Genomic DNA, 14,663 nt, shown 5'->3' on the forward strand with positions numbered 1-14,663 from the left:
TATCTTATCATGTTGACCTAATGTATTTATTTAGTATATAATAGATAGAGCTGAGTTAGAAATGAGTATGATAATAGTAGTTTTTCTATAACATGAGTGTCACCACTATCTGTGCTTATGATAAAGTTGAGTATTAAAAATTAAATATGTAAGAAAGGTATGGCACATAGTTTGCTTAATCACATGGAAATACTCAAATAGGTGAGTTGTTGAAAAAATAAAAATAAATTAGTTCAGCATGGCTATGCATCTCTCTCTATATAGCTATAACTTAGTTCAACTGAGTCATTCAAGGTAGTGGTACTATTATTCTTCTCTCTAATAGTTTATCTTTGAAGTTTAATATTTGTAGATTTCAAAACTAGCATAGTTTTATGACTTGGGTCTTTAATGATTTATTTGAGCTCTTGATTCTTTATATATGAAAAGCTTATGGTTATATTTATATGAAATATATAAGAAGCTCTTGATCCTTGTTTTGTGGAAGGTAGCAGGAAACATGGGAAGTGAAGCACCAAGTTGGGCTGAACAGTGGGGTGCTGGTGGTATTGGTGCGATGGAAGATGATGACACCAAGAACAAGAATTCAGGTGCTAAGAGTGGTCTCACCAAAGCAAAAGCAAGTGCCTCAAATTGTCTCAAATTATGTGTGCACTTCTGTTTCAGTACTATGGTAGATACCAGTTTTAACTAATTGAAGCTGTTTTTATTCACTTAAGCTAGATTGAATGACATAAGTCGTTGCTTCATGATTCATCAAGACCCTCTATACAAAATTAGAAATTAAATTAGTGGCTCACTGTTTTGCCTAACACTGACTGATTGATTGCTAAAGACACTCTTTGGGATAGTGGATCAGTGTATTGCTTAACAAAATATGACATCACAAAATAATTTATCCTATCTCTTATCTTGTACACAAAGAAATCATGTAAAATAACTATTATTGCCATTGAATTAAAAAAGAATTCAACAGTGAGATCATAATATCTAAATTTATCCATTCAAATCCATAATTTCAAGATAAAAGGCATAGCCAAAGTGTGGGATAATATTGCTCAACAGATAGGCACATCATAAGCAATAATCAGAATAGACATGGAGTGATTGATTATTGATGGCAGAGAATTTACATCTTGCAGAAACTATTTACATGTGTTATCACAAATTGTGCCTATTTTGAATCCGAATGTATTCTCTCCACTGTATGTCATGTAAACAAAGCCATCATTATCCTTATTTTCCTCATAAATAACATTAAATGTGGGACAACATATGTGTACCAGAAACATAATTCACAACTGATTTTGAGCATTAAATCTGGTACACTTGATTTGTGCTCATGCTTTAAATATAACAGATAACACAAGTGGGAATGGATATAGGTGTTGAGCTAACAGTAGTCACGTGCAAACTAGCTAACGTAGTTACTCCATGCATTCATCAAATTCATCTACACAGTTTGTTAATTGCTTTTCCTTTTATCAAGAGAAATGTTATTATATCGTTTTACTATTTCATTAGATACTGACATTAAGGTGATAAATGTCACCCTTTACCCATATAAAGGCTAATATGTATCATTTGGTAGTTAACAATGGCATATATCTGTATACGAAAAATTTAGTGTGAAAAAGCAATAGGATGTAGCTAGCATTATATGTTATTTAAAAAGTGAAGGTCAACTCCTAGAATTGATTGAAGTTGAGTGTTGAAGCGTGTAGATGACGAGTGAGTTGTCATTTTTGACCAAAAGTTTGATCACATATTCACATGGCCACAACATTGTTTAAGAATGGATCCGATCCCATCTTGTATAATGTATATAATAAAGGAGCTATCAACACTGGGTTTAATCACTACTCCTAGTACTTGTACCATATATTTTCACAATGTCTTCTTCTTATGCCTTGCATTTCTTCTTCCTCCTTTCACTCTTGTCTTTATCAATTGCATTGAAATCTATTAAACCCTATCATGCCTTTCACCTTCCCATTAACAAAGATCCATCAACTCTTCAATACTATACTTCTATTCAAATGGGAACTCCCCCAGTGAAGTTAGATGTTGTTATTGATATTAGAGAACGTTTCCTATGGTTTGAGTGCGGCAACAACTACAACTCCACAACCTACAAACCTCTTCACTGTGGCACAAAGCAATGCAAAATTGCCAAAGGCACAGATTGCATTAACTGCACTAACCACCCTCTTAAAACAGGATGCACAAACAACACTTGTGGTGTTGAACCATACAACCCCTTTGGTGAGTTCTTTGTAAGTGGAGACGTGGGAGAGGATATATTATTGTCTTCTAGTTCTACCTATACAACTAATAATGGTTCATCTGTAGTTGTTTCCAATGCATATATCCCAAGCTTCATTTCTTCATGTGTATACCCTGATAAGTTTGGGATTGATGGCTTCCTAGGAGGCCTAGCCAAAGGGAAGAAAGGAGTGTTAGGTCTTGCAAGGACTTCTATTTCATTACCAACACAACTAGCAAACAAATATAAGCTTCATCGTAAGTTTTCTCTTTGTTTACCTTCAACTTCTGAAGAGAAAGGACATAATAATGGGGTTCTCTTTGTTGGTGAGGACCCTTATTTTTCCCCTCACCTTAAAGCTTCCAAAATTCTAAACTACACCCCACTTGTTTTCAACCGCCATAGTACAGGACCAATCTATGATAATGATCCTTCCACTGAGTATTTCATTCGGTTGAAGTCAATAAAAGTTGACAACCAAGTTCTCAACTTTAATACTTCCCTGCTATCAATTAACAAAGAAGGACATGGGGGTACCAAACTTAGTACAGTAATTCCTTACACCAAATTACACACTTCTATCTATCAGCCACTTGTGAATTATTTTGTTAACAAAGCTTCAGTGAGAAAAATAAAGAGAGTGAAAGCAGTTGCACCATTTGGGGCATGCTTTGATGCAAGAACCATTAGGAATAGTGTTACTGGACCAGATGTGCCAAGTATTGATCTGTTGCTGAAAGGTGGAGTTAAATGGAGAATATATGGTGCAAATTCAATGGTCAAAGTTGATAAGAAGAATGTGTTATGTCTTGCATTTGTTGATGGAGCTGGTTTAGAACCTACTACTCCACTTGCTACTTCAATTGTCATTGGTGGTCATCAATTGGAGGACAATTTTGTGGAGTTTGATCTAGTTTCCTTAAAATTCGGTTTCACCTCTTCCCTTCTTCTTCGCAATTCAAGCTGTTCACACTCTACAACATTCTAAGTTATCAATATTTTGTTCCAAATGCACTTTGTGCTGAATAAGTGCTGATTTCACTATCAGTTTGTAATGGTAACATACAACCCAATACATATTTTGGTTGGATAATTTCGTTATAAATCAAATTTTCATTTCTCTATTCTTAAAAAAATAAAAGTAGTTCTCCAAAACCTTTGTACTAGTTATAACATTATTTTCTTTTGGTCTACAGTGGGTTTAGCTTCAACTTCAAGTCATCAACCTTCCCCTCAACCAATGAGTTTGATGATTTTTTTATAAATAAAACTATATCTATTTAGACTTCTTTCATGTGAAAATAAAATTGCTCAAGTGGAAGATGGAAAAGTCAAAGGTTTTAGGTCAAGCATGTATGTTAAAAAATACATCAACCTCGTATGCTTTCTCCTAATTTGCAGATCATATTTCATGCCAAAACCCAATAAAATAAACATTAATTTAATTTATTTAGAAAATAGGAAAATAGTGCAGATAGTACCTTCAACTTAAATTAATATGTCTAAACATGTAAAGGGTAGTTCGGTGATATGTAACAGCAACAGAAAATGGTAAAAAAGCGATGAATTAAGAATTTATTTTTGAACCATAGTGTTGCAAACTGTTGTACACTAGCAATAGATGAAATTTAAAGTTTTGAACTAAAAATATATTGTATGCTGAAGACTCTAGGAGGGGATTTTACAACAAGGGTTATAATAACTAAAAGCACAGACTCATGGGTGAATATATGAATTTAAACCACCCAATGATTCAACATGGCCAGCACTCTTTATGAATGGTTCCTTTGGAATCTCTTTTTGTCTAATTTTTTGATTTGCTAGATGATGAAGAGCTGTTACAACATCACTCATATGAGGTCGTGTATCAGCTTCCTCTTGGAGACACATTGCAGCCACAGCAAGTGCTTGAAATAGACTCTTCACATGGAACTTATCTTTAAGCAAAGGGTCTGCCATTAGAATGAACTTGCTTCTGTCCTTAAACAAAGGATGTGCCTTCAAGTTCATTAAACAAGGACAACCTTAAATACCATGTTTTGTAGTATCTATTATTAGAGCGTATTTATTCATTTTAAGCATAAAAAAAACATAGCTAAACTTGTGATGAATATGAGAGTTGGAAAGTAAAAGCATAAATTGGAAGATAACATACCCAATCGATCAAATTTTGCTCCTCTGTTGGTCTTTGATAGTCAATTACTCTCCTACCAGTGATTGTTTCCAAAAGCACTACACCAAAACTATAAACATCTGATTTCGTAGTTAACTGACCAGTGGAAGCGTATTCAGGTGCACAATAACCATAAGTTCCCATGACCCTTGTTGAGACATGGTCCTTGCCTCCTGTAGGACCCATCCTTGCAAGTCCAAAATCAGACAATTTGGGATTGAAATCTTCATCTAATAATATGTTTGATGCTTTAAAATCACGGTATATCACTGGTGGATCAGCAGTTTCATGAAGATATTCAAGTCCTCTAGCTGCACCTTCTGCTATTTTCATCCTTCTTTCCCAATCTAGTCCCTCCTCATCTCCACCTATATCTATCATATTTATAAATAAAATAAGATGAATTCTATAAGCCCTAAAACCATAAACCCTAAACGTAAGACAAAAACAACCCTATTGGAAGTAGCATAGAATTTAATTGATTAAGAAATATAGTAAAATGAGATGAGATATGATACCTAGAAGGTGATCTTCCAAGCTTCCATTGGGCATGAATTCATAGACTAAAATCCTTTGATCACCTTCTGCACAATAACCAATGAGCTTGACAAGGTTAGGGTGCTTCACCAAGCTTAACATCAGCACCTCTGCGAGGAATTCTCGCGGTCCTTGCAATCCATTCCTGTTCTGTTGCTTCACAGCCACACTCTATAGTACATATATCAATCAAATATTTTAGAGCATGCATGAGACTTATTTCAAACTCTACACAGATTAATACATACTTGTTTAATGCTTTTTATGTATCCCTTGTACACGCTCCCGAATCCACCCTCGCCAATAAGACATTCAGGATTGAAGTTATCGGTTGCACCAGCCAGTTCTTGATATGTGAATACCTCAACATGATTTTTAGCAGTTCCATATTTTAGTATCTCTGCTGCAATAATCTGTCTCTGCCTGCTTCTATCTGCATTTAAGAAACATCAAAGTTAAAAAAACACATCACGATATTTTCCTTATGCTATCTGGGTTCATGAATTATGTATGTATGTATGTTCAACAAACAATCCTAGCTGCAAGTTATATTTGTCAAACTTTCATCATTACTTTATCCTATACAAACCTTTTACATAACATAACTATTCAGTATCCTTGTGAAAAAGTAATCTTGTACAAATACATTATCACATTCTCATTCTTTTTTTATAGTGTTTTGATGTGCAAATAATAATAATTATGCAAATAACACCATTCTTGTACAAATCATGCACCCATATTTCCAATTCAAGCCATGCTTTCAAATATGGAACATTTAACAATTTTGCATAATCTTTGGGATATTAATAAAAAGTGGGGTACCCACGTTGAAATAATTCAAATTTAGCCTTCATTCTTTTAAAAATTGGAAATTTCATGAAGCAATCTGTCAAAAACTCTAAAGCGTGGCATAAATTGAATAAATTTTTTAATGGTCTTTTAATCAATTAAATAAAAACCAACCTCCATTCTATCAGATTAAAAAGCAAAATATATAAGATATCAGACATACAAACAAAAAGGTGATAATGAATTCCAACAATATATATATGAGCAATGCACCTGATTTAAATTTAAGTGACATATCTCTGACAAATGATTTCAACGTTCTTTTTCCAGTGTCTTTAGAATTTTGGGTAGGACTAGTTCTGAAAGAGAGCGTGTCCGGATGAGAGCATGTGAAGCAACTCATTTTCTCAGCCCTTCCCATGGTACTAACCCAGATATATTATAATTATGTTAAGGCTTTTAACCTTAACATATAATAAACCCAATAACTTTATGCCTCTCAGAACAAGAATTTTGTATGAACAAATGATAATCAAAAGAGGAACAGCACAAAGAAGAAAATGAGGAATCAATTTAGGCAAGCAAAGTCTCTATATGTTGTGAAGATGATTTTGAAGATGATTTTGAAGCTCTCTATATGTGTCCTTTTATAGGCAAGCAAAGTCTTGGTATCTTACTATGTTGTGAAACTAATCCTAAAACTAAAATTAGAAATCACATTTATCTTATAAACACACATAGAAAACAGATTTCCGAGTTTCTGGACCCTACATGAAAGCTGCCATCGAATCTATAACTATATATATTTCCTAAATTGATTCCTCATTTTCTTCTTTGTGCTGTTCCTCTTTTGATTATCATTTGTTCATACAAAATTCTTGTTCTGAGAGGCATAAAGTTATTGGGTTTATTATATGTTAAGGTTAAAAGCCTTAACATAATTATAATATATCTGGGTTAGTACCATGGGAAGGGCTGAGAAAATGAGTTGCTTCACATGCTCTCATCCGGACACGCTCTCTTTCAGAACTAGTCCTACCCAAAATTCTAAAGACACTGGAAAAAGAACGTTGAAATCATTTGTCAGAGATATGTCACTTAAATTTAAATCAGGTGCATTGCTCATATATATATTGTTGGAATTCATTATCACCTTTTTGTTTGTATGTCTGATATCTTATATATTTTGCTTTTTAATCTGATAGAATGGAGGTTGGTTTTTATTTAATTGATTAAAAGACCATTAAAAAATTTATTCAATTTATGCCACGCTTTAGAGTTTTTGACAGATTGCTTCATGAAATTTCCAATTTTTAAAAGAATGAAGGCTAAATTTGAATTATTTCAACGTGGGTACCCCACTTTTTATTAATATCCCAAAGATTATGCAAAATTGTTAAATGTTCCATATTTGAAAGCATGGCTTGAATTGGAAATATGGGTGCATGATTTGTACAAGAATGGTGTTATTTGCATAATTATTATTATTTGCACATCAAAACACTATAAAAAAAGAATGAGAATGTGATAATGTATTTGTACAAGATTACTTTTTCACAAGGATACTGAATAGTTATGTTATGTAAAAGGTTTGTATAGGATAAAGTAATGATGAAAGTTTGACAAATATAACTTGCAGCTAGGATTGTTTGTTGAACATACATACATACATAATTCATGAACCCAGATAGCATAAGGAAAATATCGTGATGTGTTTTTTTAACTTTGATGTTTCTTAAATGCAGATAGAAGCAGGCAGAGACAGATTATTGCAGCAGAGATACTAAAATATGGAACTGCTAAAAATCATGTTGAGGTATTCACATATCAAGAACTGGCTGGTGCAACCGATAACTTCAATCCTGAATGTCTTATTGGCGAGGGTGGATTCGGGAGCGTGTACAAGGGATACATAAAAAGCATTAAACAAGTATGTATTAATCTGTGTAGAGTTTGAAATAAGTCTCATGCATGCTCTAAAATATTTGATTGATATATGTACTATAGAGTGTGGCTGTGAAGCAACAGAACAGGAATGGATTGCAAGGACCGCGAGAATTCCTCGCAGAGGTGCTGATGTTAAGCTTGGTGAAGCACCCTAACCTTGTCAAGCTCATTGGTTATTGTGCAGAAGGTGATCAAAGGATTTTAGTCTATGAATTCATGCCCAATGGAAGCTTGGAAGATCACCTTCTAGGTATCATATCTCATCTCATTTTACTATATTTCTTAATCAATTAAATTCTATGCTACTTCCAATAGGGTTGTTTTTGTCTTACGTTTAGGGTTTATGGTTTTAGGGCTTATAGAATTCATCTTATTTTATTTATAAATATGATAGATATAGGTGGAGATGAGGAGGGACTAGATTGGGAAAGAAGGATGAAAATAGCAGAAGGTGCAGCTAGAGGACTTGAATATCTTCATGAAACTGCTGATCCACCAGTGATATACCGTGATTTTAAAGCATCAAACATATTATTAGATGAAGATTTCAATCCCAAATTGTCTGATTTTGGACTTGCAAGGATGGGTCCTACAGGAGGCAAGGACCATGTCTCAACAAGGGTCATGGGAACTTATGGTTATTGTGCACCTGAATACGCTTCCACTGGTCAGTTAACTACGAAATCAGATGTTTATAGTTTTGGTGTAGTGCTTTTGGAAACAATCACTGGTAGGAGAGTAATTGACTATCAAAGACCAACAGAGGAGCAAAATTTGATCGATTGGGTATGTTATCTTCCAATTTATGCTTTTACTTTCCAACTCTCATATTCATCACAAGTTTAGCTATGTTTTTTTTATGCTTAAAATGAATAAATACGCTCTAATAATAGATACTACAAAACATGGTATTTAAGGTTGTCCTTGTTTAATGAACTTGAAGGCACATCCTTTGTTTAAGGACAGAAGCAAGTTCATTCTAATGGCAGACCCTTTGCTTAAAGATAAGTTCCATGTGAAGAGTCTATTTCAAGCACTTGCTGTGGCTGCAATGTGTCTCCAAGAGGAAGCTGATACACGACCTCATATGAGTGATGTTGTAACAGCTCTTCATCATCTAGCAAATCAAAAAATTAGACAAAAAGAGATTCCAAAGGAACCATTCATAAAGAGTGCTGGCCATGTTGAATCATTGGGTGGTTTAAATTCATATATTCACCCATGAGTCTGTGCTTTTAGTTATTATAACCCTTGTTGTAAAATCCCCTCCTAGAGTCTTCAGCATACAATATATTTTTAGTTCAAAACTTTAAATTTCATCTATTGCTAGTGTACAACAGTTTGCAACACTATGGTTCAAAAATAAATTCTTAATTCATCGCTTTTTTACCATTTTCTGTTGCTGTTACATATCACCGAACTACCCTTTACATGTTTAGACATATTAATTTAAGTTGAAGGTACTATCTGCACTATTTTCCTATTTTCTAAATAAATTAAATTAATGTTTATTTTATTGGGTTTTGGCATGAAATATGATCTGCAAATTAGGAGAAAGCATACGAGGTTGATGTATTTTTTAACATACATGCTTGACCTAAAACCTTTGACTTTTCCATCTTCCACTTGAGCAATTTTATTTTCACATGAAAGAAGTCTAAATAGATATAGTTTTATTTATAAAAAAATCATCAAACTCATTGGTTGAGGGGAAGGTTGATGACTTGAAGTTGAAGCTAAACCCACTGTAGACCAAAAGAAAATAATGTTATAACTAGTACAAAGGTTTTGGAGAACTACTTTTATTTTTTTAAGAATAGAGAAATGAAAATTTGATTTACGCATTTCCAGCAAACTTTTCTCCCTTTCTTTTTGTGGCACTAAGAATTGACATAGACATCCAAATTATGGGAATTTCGAGAATTGACACTTTTAGTCACTATTGTGGGAAAAGAATTGGCATAGGTAACCATATTGTGGGAATTTTGAGAATTGACACTAGTAGTCATATTGTGGGAATTTTTAGAATTAGCAACGGTAGCCATATTGTGGTGGCTGTATTCAAGATCGGTTCTTACAGTGCAATAAGAATTTGATAATAGAGATTTGTGTTGTTTTATCCTGGGGACAACGTAGTTCATAGTCTGCTTGCACATTTTGGGCAGTGCCATGAAACATCTTAAAGAGAGCAACCTGGTCGTGTCTCAGTCAATAAGTATTATTTCATGCCATTTATAATTATTGCAAGCTATAGTAACAACAATTTTAAGACGTTTCTAGAGCAATAATATTCATAGATAATATTACTAGACCGAACAACTTTGACCTGGACAAACCATTTTGGTTCAATGAGACTAACTTCAAACGGTGGCAACATAAGATAGTATTTTTCCTCATTATGAGAAAAGTTGCACACGTTCTGAAAACTGATTTCTAGTACTGCCGAAAAAAGCTGGAAAAAAATGGATAAACTAGCTATTGATATAGCTATCTAGAATGAAAATGATTATCTTGGTAAGAATTTCATTCTGAATGAATTTTCATAAAATCTCTATGATTACTATAGTCCATACAAGTCTACCCAATTAATTTGGTATAGATAAGTGCCAAAAATACCTAATTTTCATACACTTTTCATGATCCTTATCCTATGAAAAAAATGTGAAAACCAACTTAATTCAACACTTTTTAGATAAATTTTGTGTGTTTGAATAATATGATTCTTAATCACCTCTTGTCCAAGTTTTCCTTGAGTTTCGTAGGAAATTGGACCAAAAAGAATGCTTAGGCTTGAAGAAAGAAAGCTTATTTCACTTTGAAGAAATAAAGCCAAAGTACATGACACATATGTGCTTAAAACTAAGCATGGTAAGGTGCATTCTTAAACTTAAACATGACTAAAAAACTTGGTCTTGGTTGGAAGAAATTAAAGTCAATAAAAAGCTGCGCACAAAGTTGTCCAACCAAACACCAAGCACCAGGCCAGGTCAGGTAGAATGCTCAAGCAGACATCTGAGCATGCACCAGGTCAGCCAGGCTGCTCAAGTTGGCAACTAAGCATGGACCAGGTCAGCCAAGACACTGGGCGGTCTGGCAGGTCTCCTGGTGCCTATAAAAGGCACACCCACCTCCTCACTTTAACACATTGTAAATATTTTGTAAATCTTTCTTCTTCTTCTTCTTCTTCTTCATATTTTGGTTCTCTCTCACTTGAGAGTGTTCTTAGGTTGTTTTAAGGTGTTTTGTTATTAGAATTGAAGAGGAGAAGGAGTAATCAAATGAGATGCAAAAAATTCATTTTGCAATATCATTGGTGCATGGTAAAGTAACTTAAATCCCTGGATTAAGATGGATAATGCTCCTAAATTGTAGTTGAATTTTGGCTCAGGAATATTTCTTGTAACTTCTTGTTTCATTATGTTGAATTATGTTTAAGTTATTACTTTGGAAATTTCAATTCTTTAGAAAGTGCTTAATGTTGTTTTAGCTTGATCACCTAAAACTTGATTTCAAGATCCAAAATACTTCGTTTTAAAGTCTTGACAAACAAACTAAAAAGTAGGAATACACCTTAGTTCATTTTCCAAATCACAACATCCATTTTAAGAAACTTATAATCAAGGCTAATTAATGTTTACGGAGCCTGCAATAAGGCGTGACAACTTATTTCGTCGAGTGGCATTTTTCTAATGATTAGTGTATTTATAAGGTTTGAAAATCAGTTTTTCTCGCCGAGGACTAAGGGAAATTTAATAACTGATATTTGGAATAACCAAAGTATAACATATAACTTTCATAAACATTTTTCATAGAAACTTGTTAAGAAATATTTCTGTAATTCAAACTAAATTTTCTCCTCAAGAATTTGTGCATATTAGTTGTTTATGTTTACTTGTTAGAATGTTAAAATTTCATAAACAAAATCAAACCAAAAATATGTTCAAAATTTATTAGTAATATAACATGTTTACAATAATGTTCTATTAGTCAATTCATTGTGGTTCGACAAAACCCTATACTATACTACAATTGAGTATTGAAAGGGTTACATATGTAAAATAGTAAAGTGTTATCAAATAAATTTTATTTGTTGACAAAGAAAGAAACCTTGAATCAAAGTGCAATTTAATTCATAAATTGTATCTTTGTGAAAAGGAAAAATACACAATCATAATGAGTGATCTAACTACTAACTTTTACTTTTTGTCTTTTACATTTCCGCAATTAACAATTACTTTCTGTGATTTAAATTCTGCAACTAACAATTTATTGCTTTATTCATTTATTCTTTATTCTTTACCAACATTCTATAAGGAAATAGTTTGGTTAATAAAAGGAAATGAAAATAAATATCACTCATTAGTTTGGTTAATAAAAGGAAATGAAGATAAATATCATTCACTATCACTTGTGTTAATTTGCTAAATTCATACAAATAAATCGGTGTGGGAATTTATTCCACAAAACTGAGATGATATGAAGTTGTTAATAATTCAATAAAGCTAAGTTTTTGATCAAATGGAATATTCTTGAAACCATTATGTCGACGTTGGAAATTCTTTCCAACAAAGCCGAGATGACGAGGAAAGAATAAACCAGTCACTAAATAAATCGATCGGAAACTGTCTCACGCTAAAAAACTCTTTGAACAGGTATGTACTTGAAAAGAAATATGATAATGAGGAAGCTGAGACTAAAAAGTATGTTTTAGCCGCTACCTCAAGTATCAGCTGACTGATGATAAATCAGTACAGTCTCAGTCCAGTGTGATAAAGAGAATTGCTCATGAAATCATTTATAAAGGTATGCCCTAATGAATTAAAGTCACAATTAGAGCCTATGAATGTTTGTTTATTGGGTATGCTGTAAACAACAAGGTGTACCGGTTTTATGACCTTAACACAAAAGTGATCATTGAGTCTAACGATGCTGGCTTCAATGAAAATAAATTCTTTTTTTAAATTGAAGAATAGTGGGGCACATCAATTAGTTACATATCTGTCATTAGAGATAATGGTAAAAAATGAAACGTTTGAAATAAAACCTAGAAGAAGTAAGAGAGCAAGAACTACTAGAGAGTATAAACCTCATTATATGATCTATATATTGGAGGATGATCCATTAGGTCTCCAAGAAGCTTTGACTTCTTTGGATACTGATTTATGGCAAAAGGCCGTAAATGATGAGATGGACTATCTAGAGTTTGTCGAGACCATGCATCATTGACATGCTATAGAGAAGGTAATGAGATACCATAAGAAAACAATAAACCTTAGATTATATTACCAAAAGTTTCCAGTTGTCATAGAAGGATTCAATAATGTTGATTGGAACACTCTTTCAGATGATTCTAAAGCAGCCAATGGCTGTATATTTAGCATAATTGATGGGGTTGTTTCTTGGAAGTCAAAGAAACATACTATTTTGGTTCAATCCACTATGGAAGCTGAGATGATAGCACTAGAAACAACTAGTGAACAAGCAAGTTGGCTGAGAAGCTTGCTTGTAGAGATTCCCCTATGGGAAAAGTTGATACCAGCTGTGTTAATCCATTATGATAGTACCGTGACTATTGCAAAAATTTGAGAACCACTTTTATAACTGTAAGAAACAATAAATTCATAATACTTAGCAGATCCTTTGATGAAAGGACTAGCTAGAGAGAAAGTTCATAATACTTCTAAGAGTATGAGACTATTGCCCTTAGAACGAGAATCACTCATGATAGTAACCTAACCTAACTGACTGGAGATCCCAAGAAATAGGTTCAATGAGTAATAACAAGTTGTGAAGTGATATGAGAATGAACATGCTATAAAATTATGAGAAGCATGATTCCTACAGTATATGTAAGGATGAGTTAAGTTCTTAATGAGATCTATACTCCAATTATAGTGGAGTACGTAAGATACATGAGTACTCTTGATAGACTCACCTATGTGAATGTGAAAGTATGGGTCGCTTCCTATGAAACTTAGGGGCATAAATTTCTAGAGAGTTCACTATATTGGGATAGACGTACATGGCCTTTAACGCATGAGCTTTACGAAATACACCATTGAAAAGGTTGTGTGCAGTTTGATGTTGGAGATAGAGTTCAAGACTATGAGTTACTCTAATAAAATCTAGATCTTAGTAACTATGCAAAGGTTCAAGTCTCATGACACCTTTATTTATGCACAATCTTATTGAGACCACATGAATTCTCGAAAATCCTTTTTTAATTTCAAGATGGGGATTGTAGGAACTTGGTTTGTTGGAAGCCATTATGGGGAACTTTTGAGTGTGAAATTTAAAAAACTCCCAAATCTCACATAGAAGAGTTTTGAAGAAAAAAAACTCCCAAGTCTCACATAGGAGAGATGAGGAACTTGAAAAAATCCCATGTTATAAATAGAGGCTTCCTTCCTTTATATTTTCTTTCCAAATTGAATGCACTTTCATTCAACATTTTCTTTCTCCCTCATATTTTTCGCCGACGCATTTCCGGTAAACTTCTTCTCCTTTCTTTATGTGACACTAAGAATTGACACATGCAGTCAAATTGTGGGAATTTTGAGAACTGACACTGGTAGTCAGTATTTTGGGAAAAGAATTGGCACAAGTAGCCATATTGTGGGAATTTCTAGAATTGACATTGGTAGCCATATTGTGATAATTTCGAGAATTGGCAGTGATAGTCATATTGTGGTTGGTGTATTGAGATCGATTCTTACAGTGTAGTAATAATTCGATAACAGAGATCTGAGATATTTTATCCTAGGGACGAGGTGCTTGATAGTCTGCTTGCACATTTTGGGCAATGCCATGAAACATCTTAAAGAGCGCGACTTGATCGTGACTTAGCTAGTAAATATTATTTCGTACTATTTATTCATGCACCTAACAACATATTTTAGGTTTTTTCAAGAATTATCTTGCCAGGTTGGGTATACCAAAGTTTTGCTT

At 33.5% G+C, this 14,663-nt stretch overlaps 3 protein-coding genes and 1 long non-coding RNA gene across 4 annotated transcripts; 3 read left to right on the forward strand and 1 right to left on the reverse strand.

Moving 5' to 3' along the window:
• The first annotated feature begins 108 nt into the window (after positions 1-108).
• Positions 109-1,203, forward strand: LOC109341469. Its single transcript, XR_002106961.1, has 2 exons — positions 109-294; positions 488-1,203. It is a non-coding gene; the product is annotated as an uncharacterized LOC109341469 (long non-coding RNA).
• Positions 1,204-1,890: 687 nt separating this feature from the next.
• Positions 1,891-3,329, forward strand: LOC109341463 (basic 7S globulin-like). The gene has a single exon (XM_019579381.1). The coding sequence runs from the start codon at positions 1,893-1,895 to the stop codon at positions 3,252-3,254; it is 1,362 nt and encodes a 453-aa protein (XP_019434926.1). The 5' UTR covers positions 1,891-1,892; the 3' UTR covers positions 3,255-3,329.
• Positions 3,330-3,831: 502 nt separating this feature from the next.
• LOC109341465 (probable serine/threonine-protein kinase PBL7) lies at positions 3,832-6,327 on the reverse strand. Its single transcript, XM_019579383.1, has 5 exons — positions 6,042-6,327; positions 5,225-5,409; positions 4,958-5,147; positions 4,422-4,813; positions 3,832-4,264 (listed from the first exon to the last, which is right to left on the reverse strand). Exons 1-5 carry the CDS (start codon positions 6,187-6,189, stop codon positions 3,983-3,985), a joined length of 1,197 nt encoding a protein of 398 aa, XP_019434928.1. The 5' UTR covers positions 6,190-6,327; the 3' UTR covers positions 3,832-3,982.
• Positions 6,328-6,584: 257 nt separating this feature from the next.
• LOC109341464 (probable serine/threonine-protein kinase PBL7) lies at positions 6,585-9,091 on the forward strand. The gene is made up of 5 exons (XM_019579382.1): positions 6,585-6,881; positions 7,514-7,698; positions 7,776-7,965; positions 8,110-8,501; positions 8,659-9,091. Exons 1-5 carry the CDS (start codon positions 6,734-6,736, stop codon positions 8,938-8,940), a joined length of 1,197 nt encoding a protein of 398 aa, XP_019434927.1. The 5' UTR covers positions 6,585-6,733; the 3' UTR covers positions 8,941-9,091.
• Positions 9,092-14,663: the final 5,572 nt, after the last annotated feature.

This window comes from Lupinus angustifolius, unplaced genomic scaffold (genome assembly GCF_001865875.1).
Source record: "Lupinus angustifolius cultivar Tanjil unplaced genomic scaffold, LupAngTanjil_v1.0 Scaffold_466, whole genome shotgun sequence".
Lineage (NCBI taxonomy): Eukaryota > Viridiplantae > Streptophyta > Magnoliopsida > Fabales > Fabaceae > Lupinus > Lupinus angustifolius.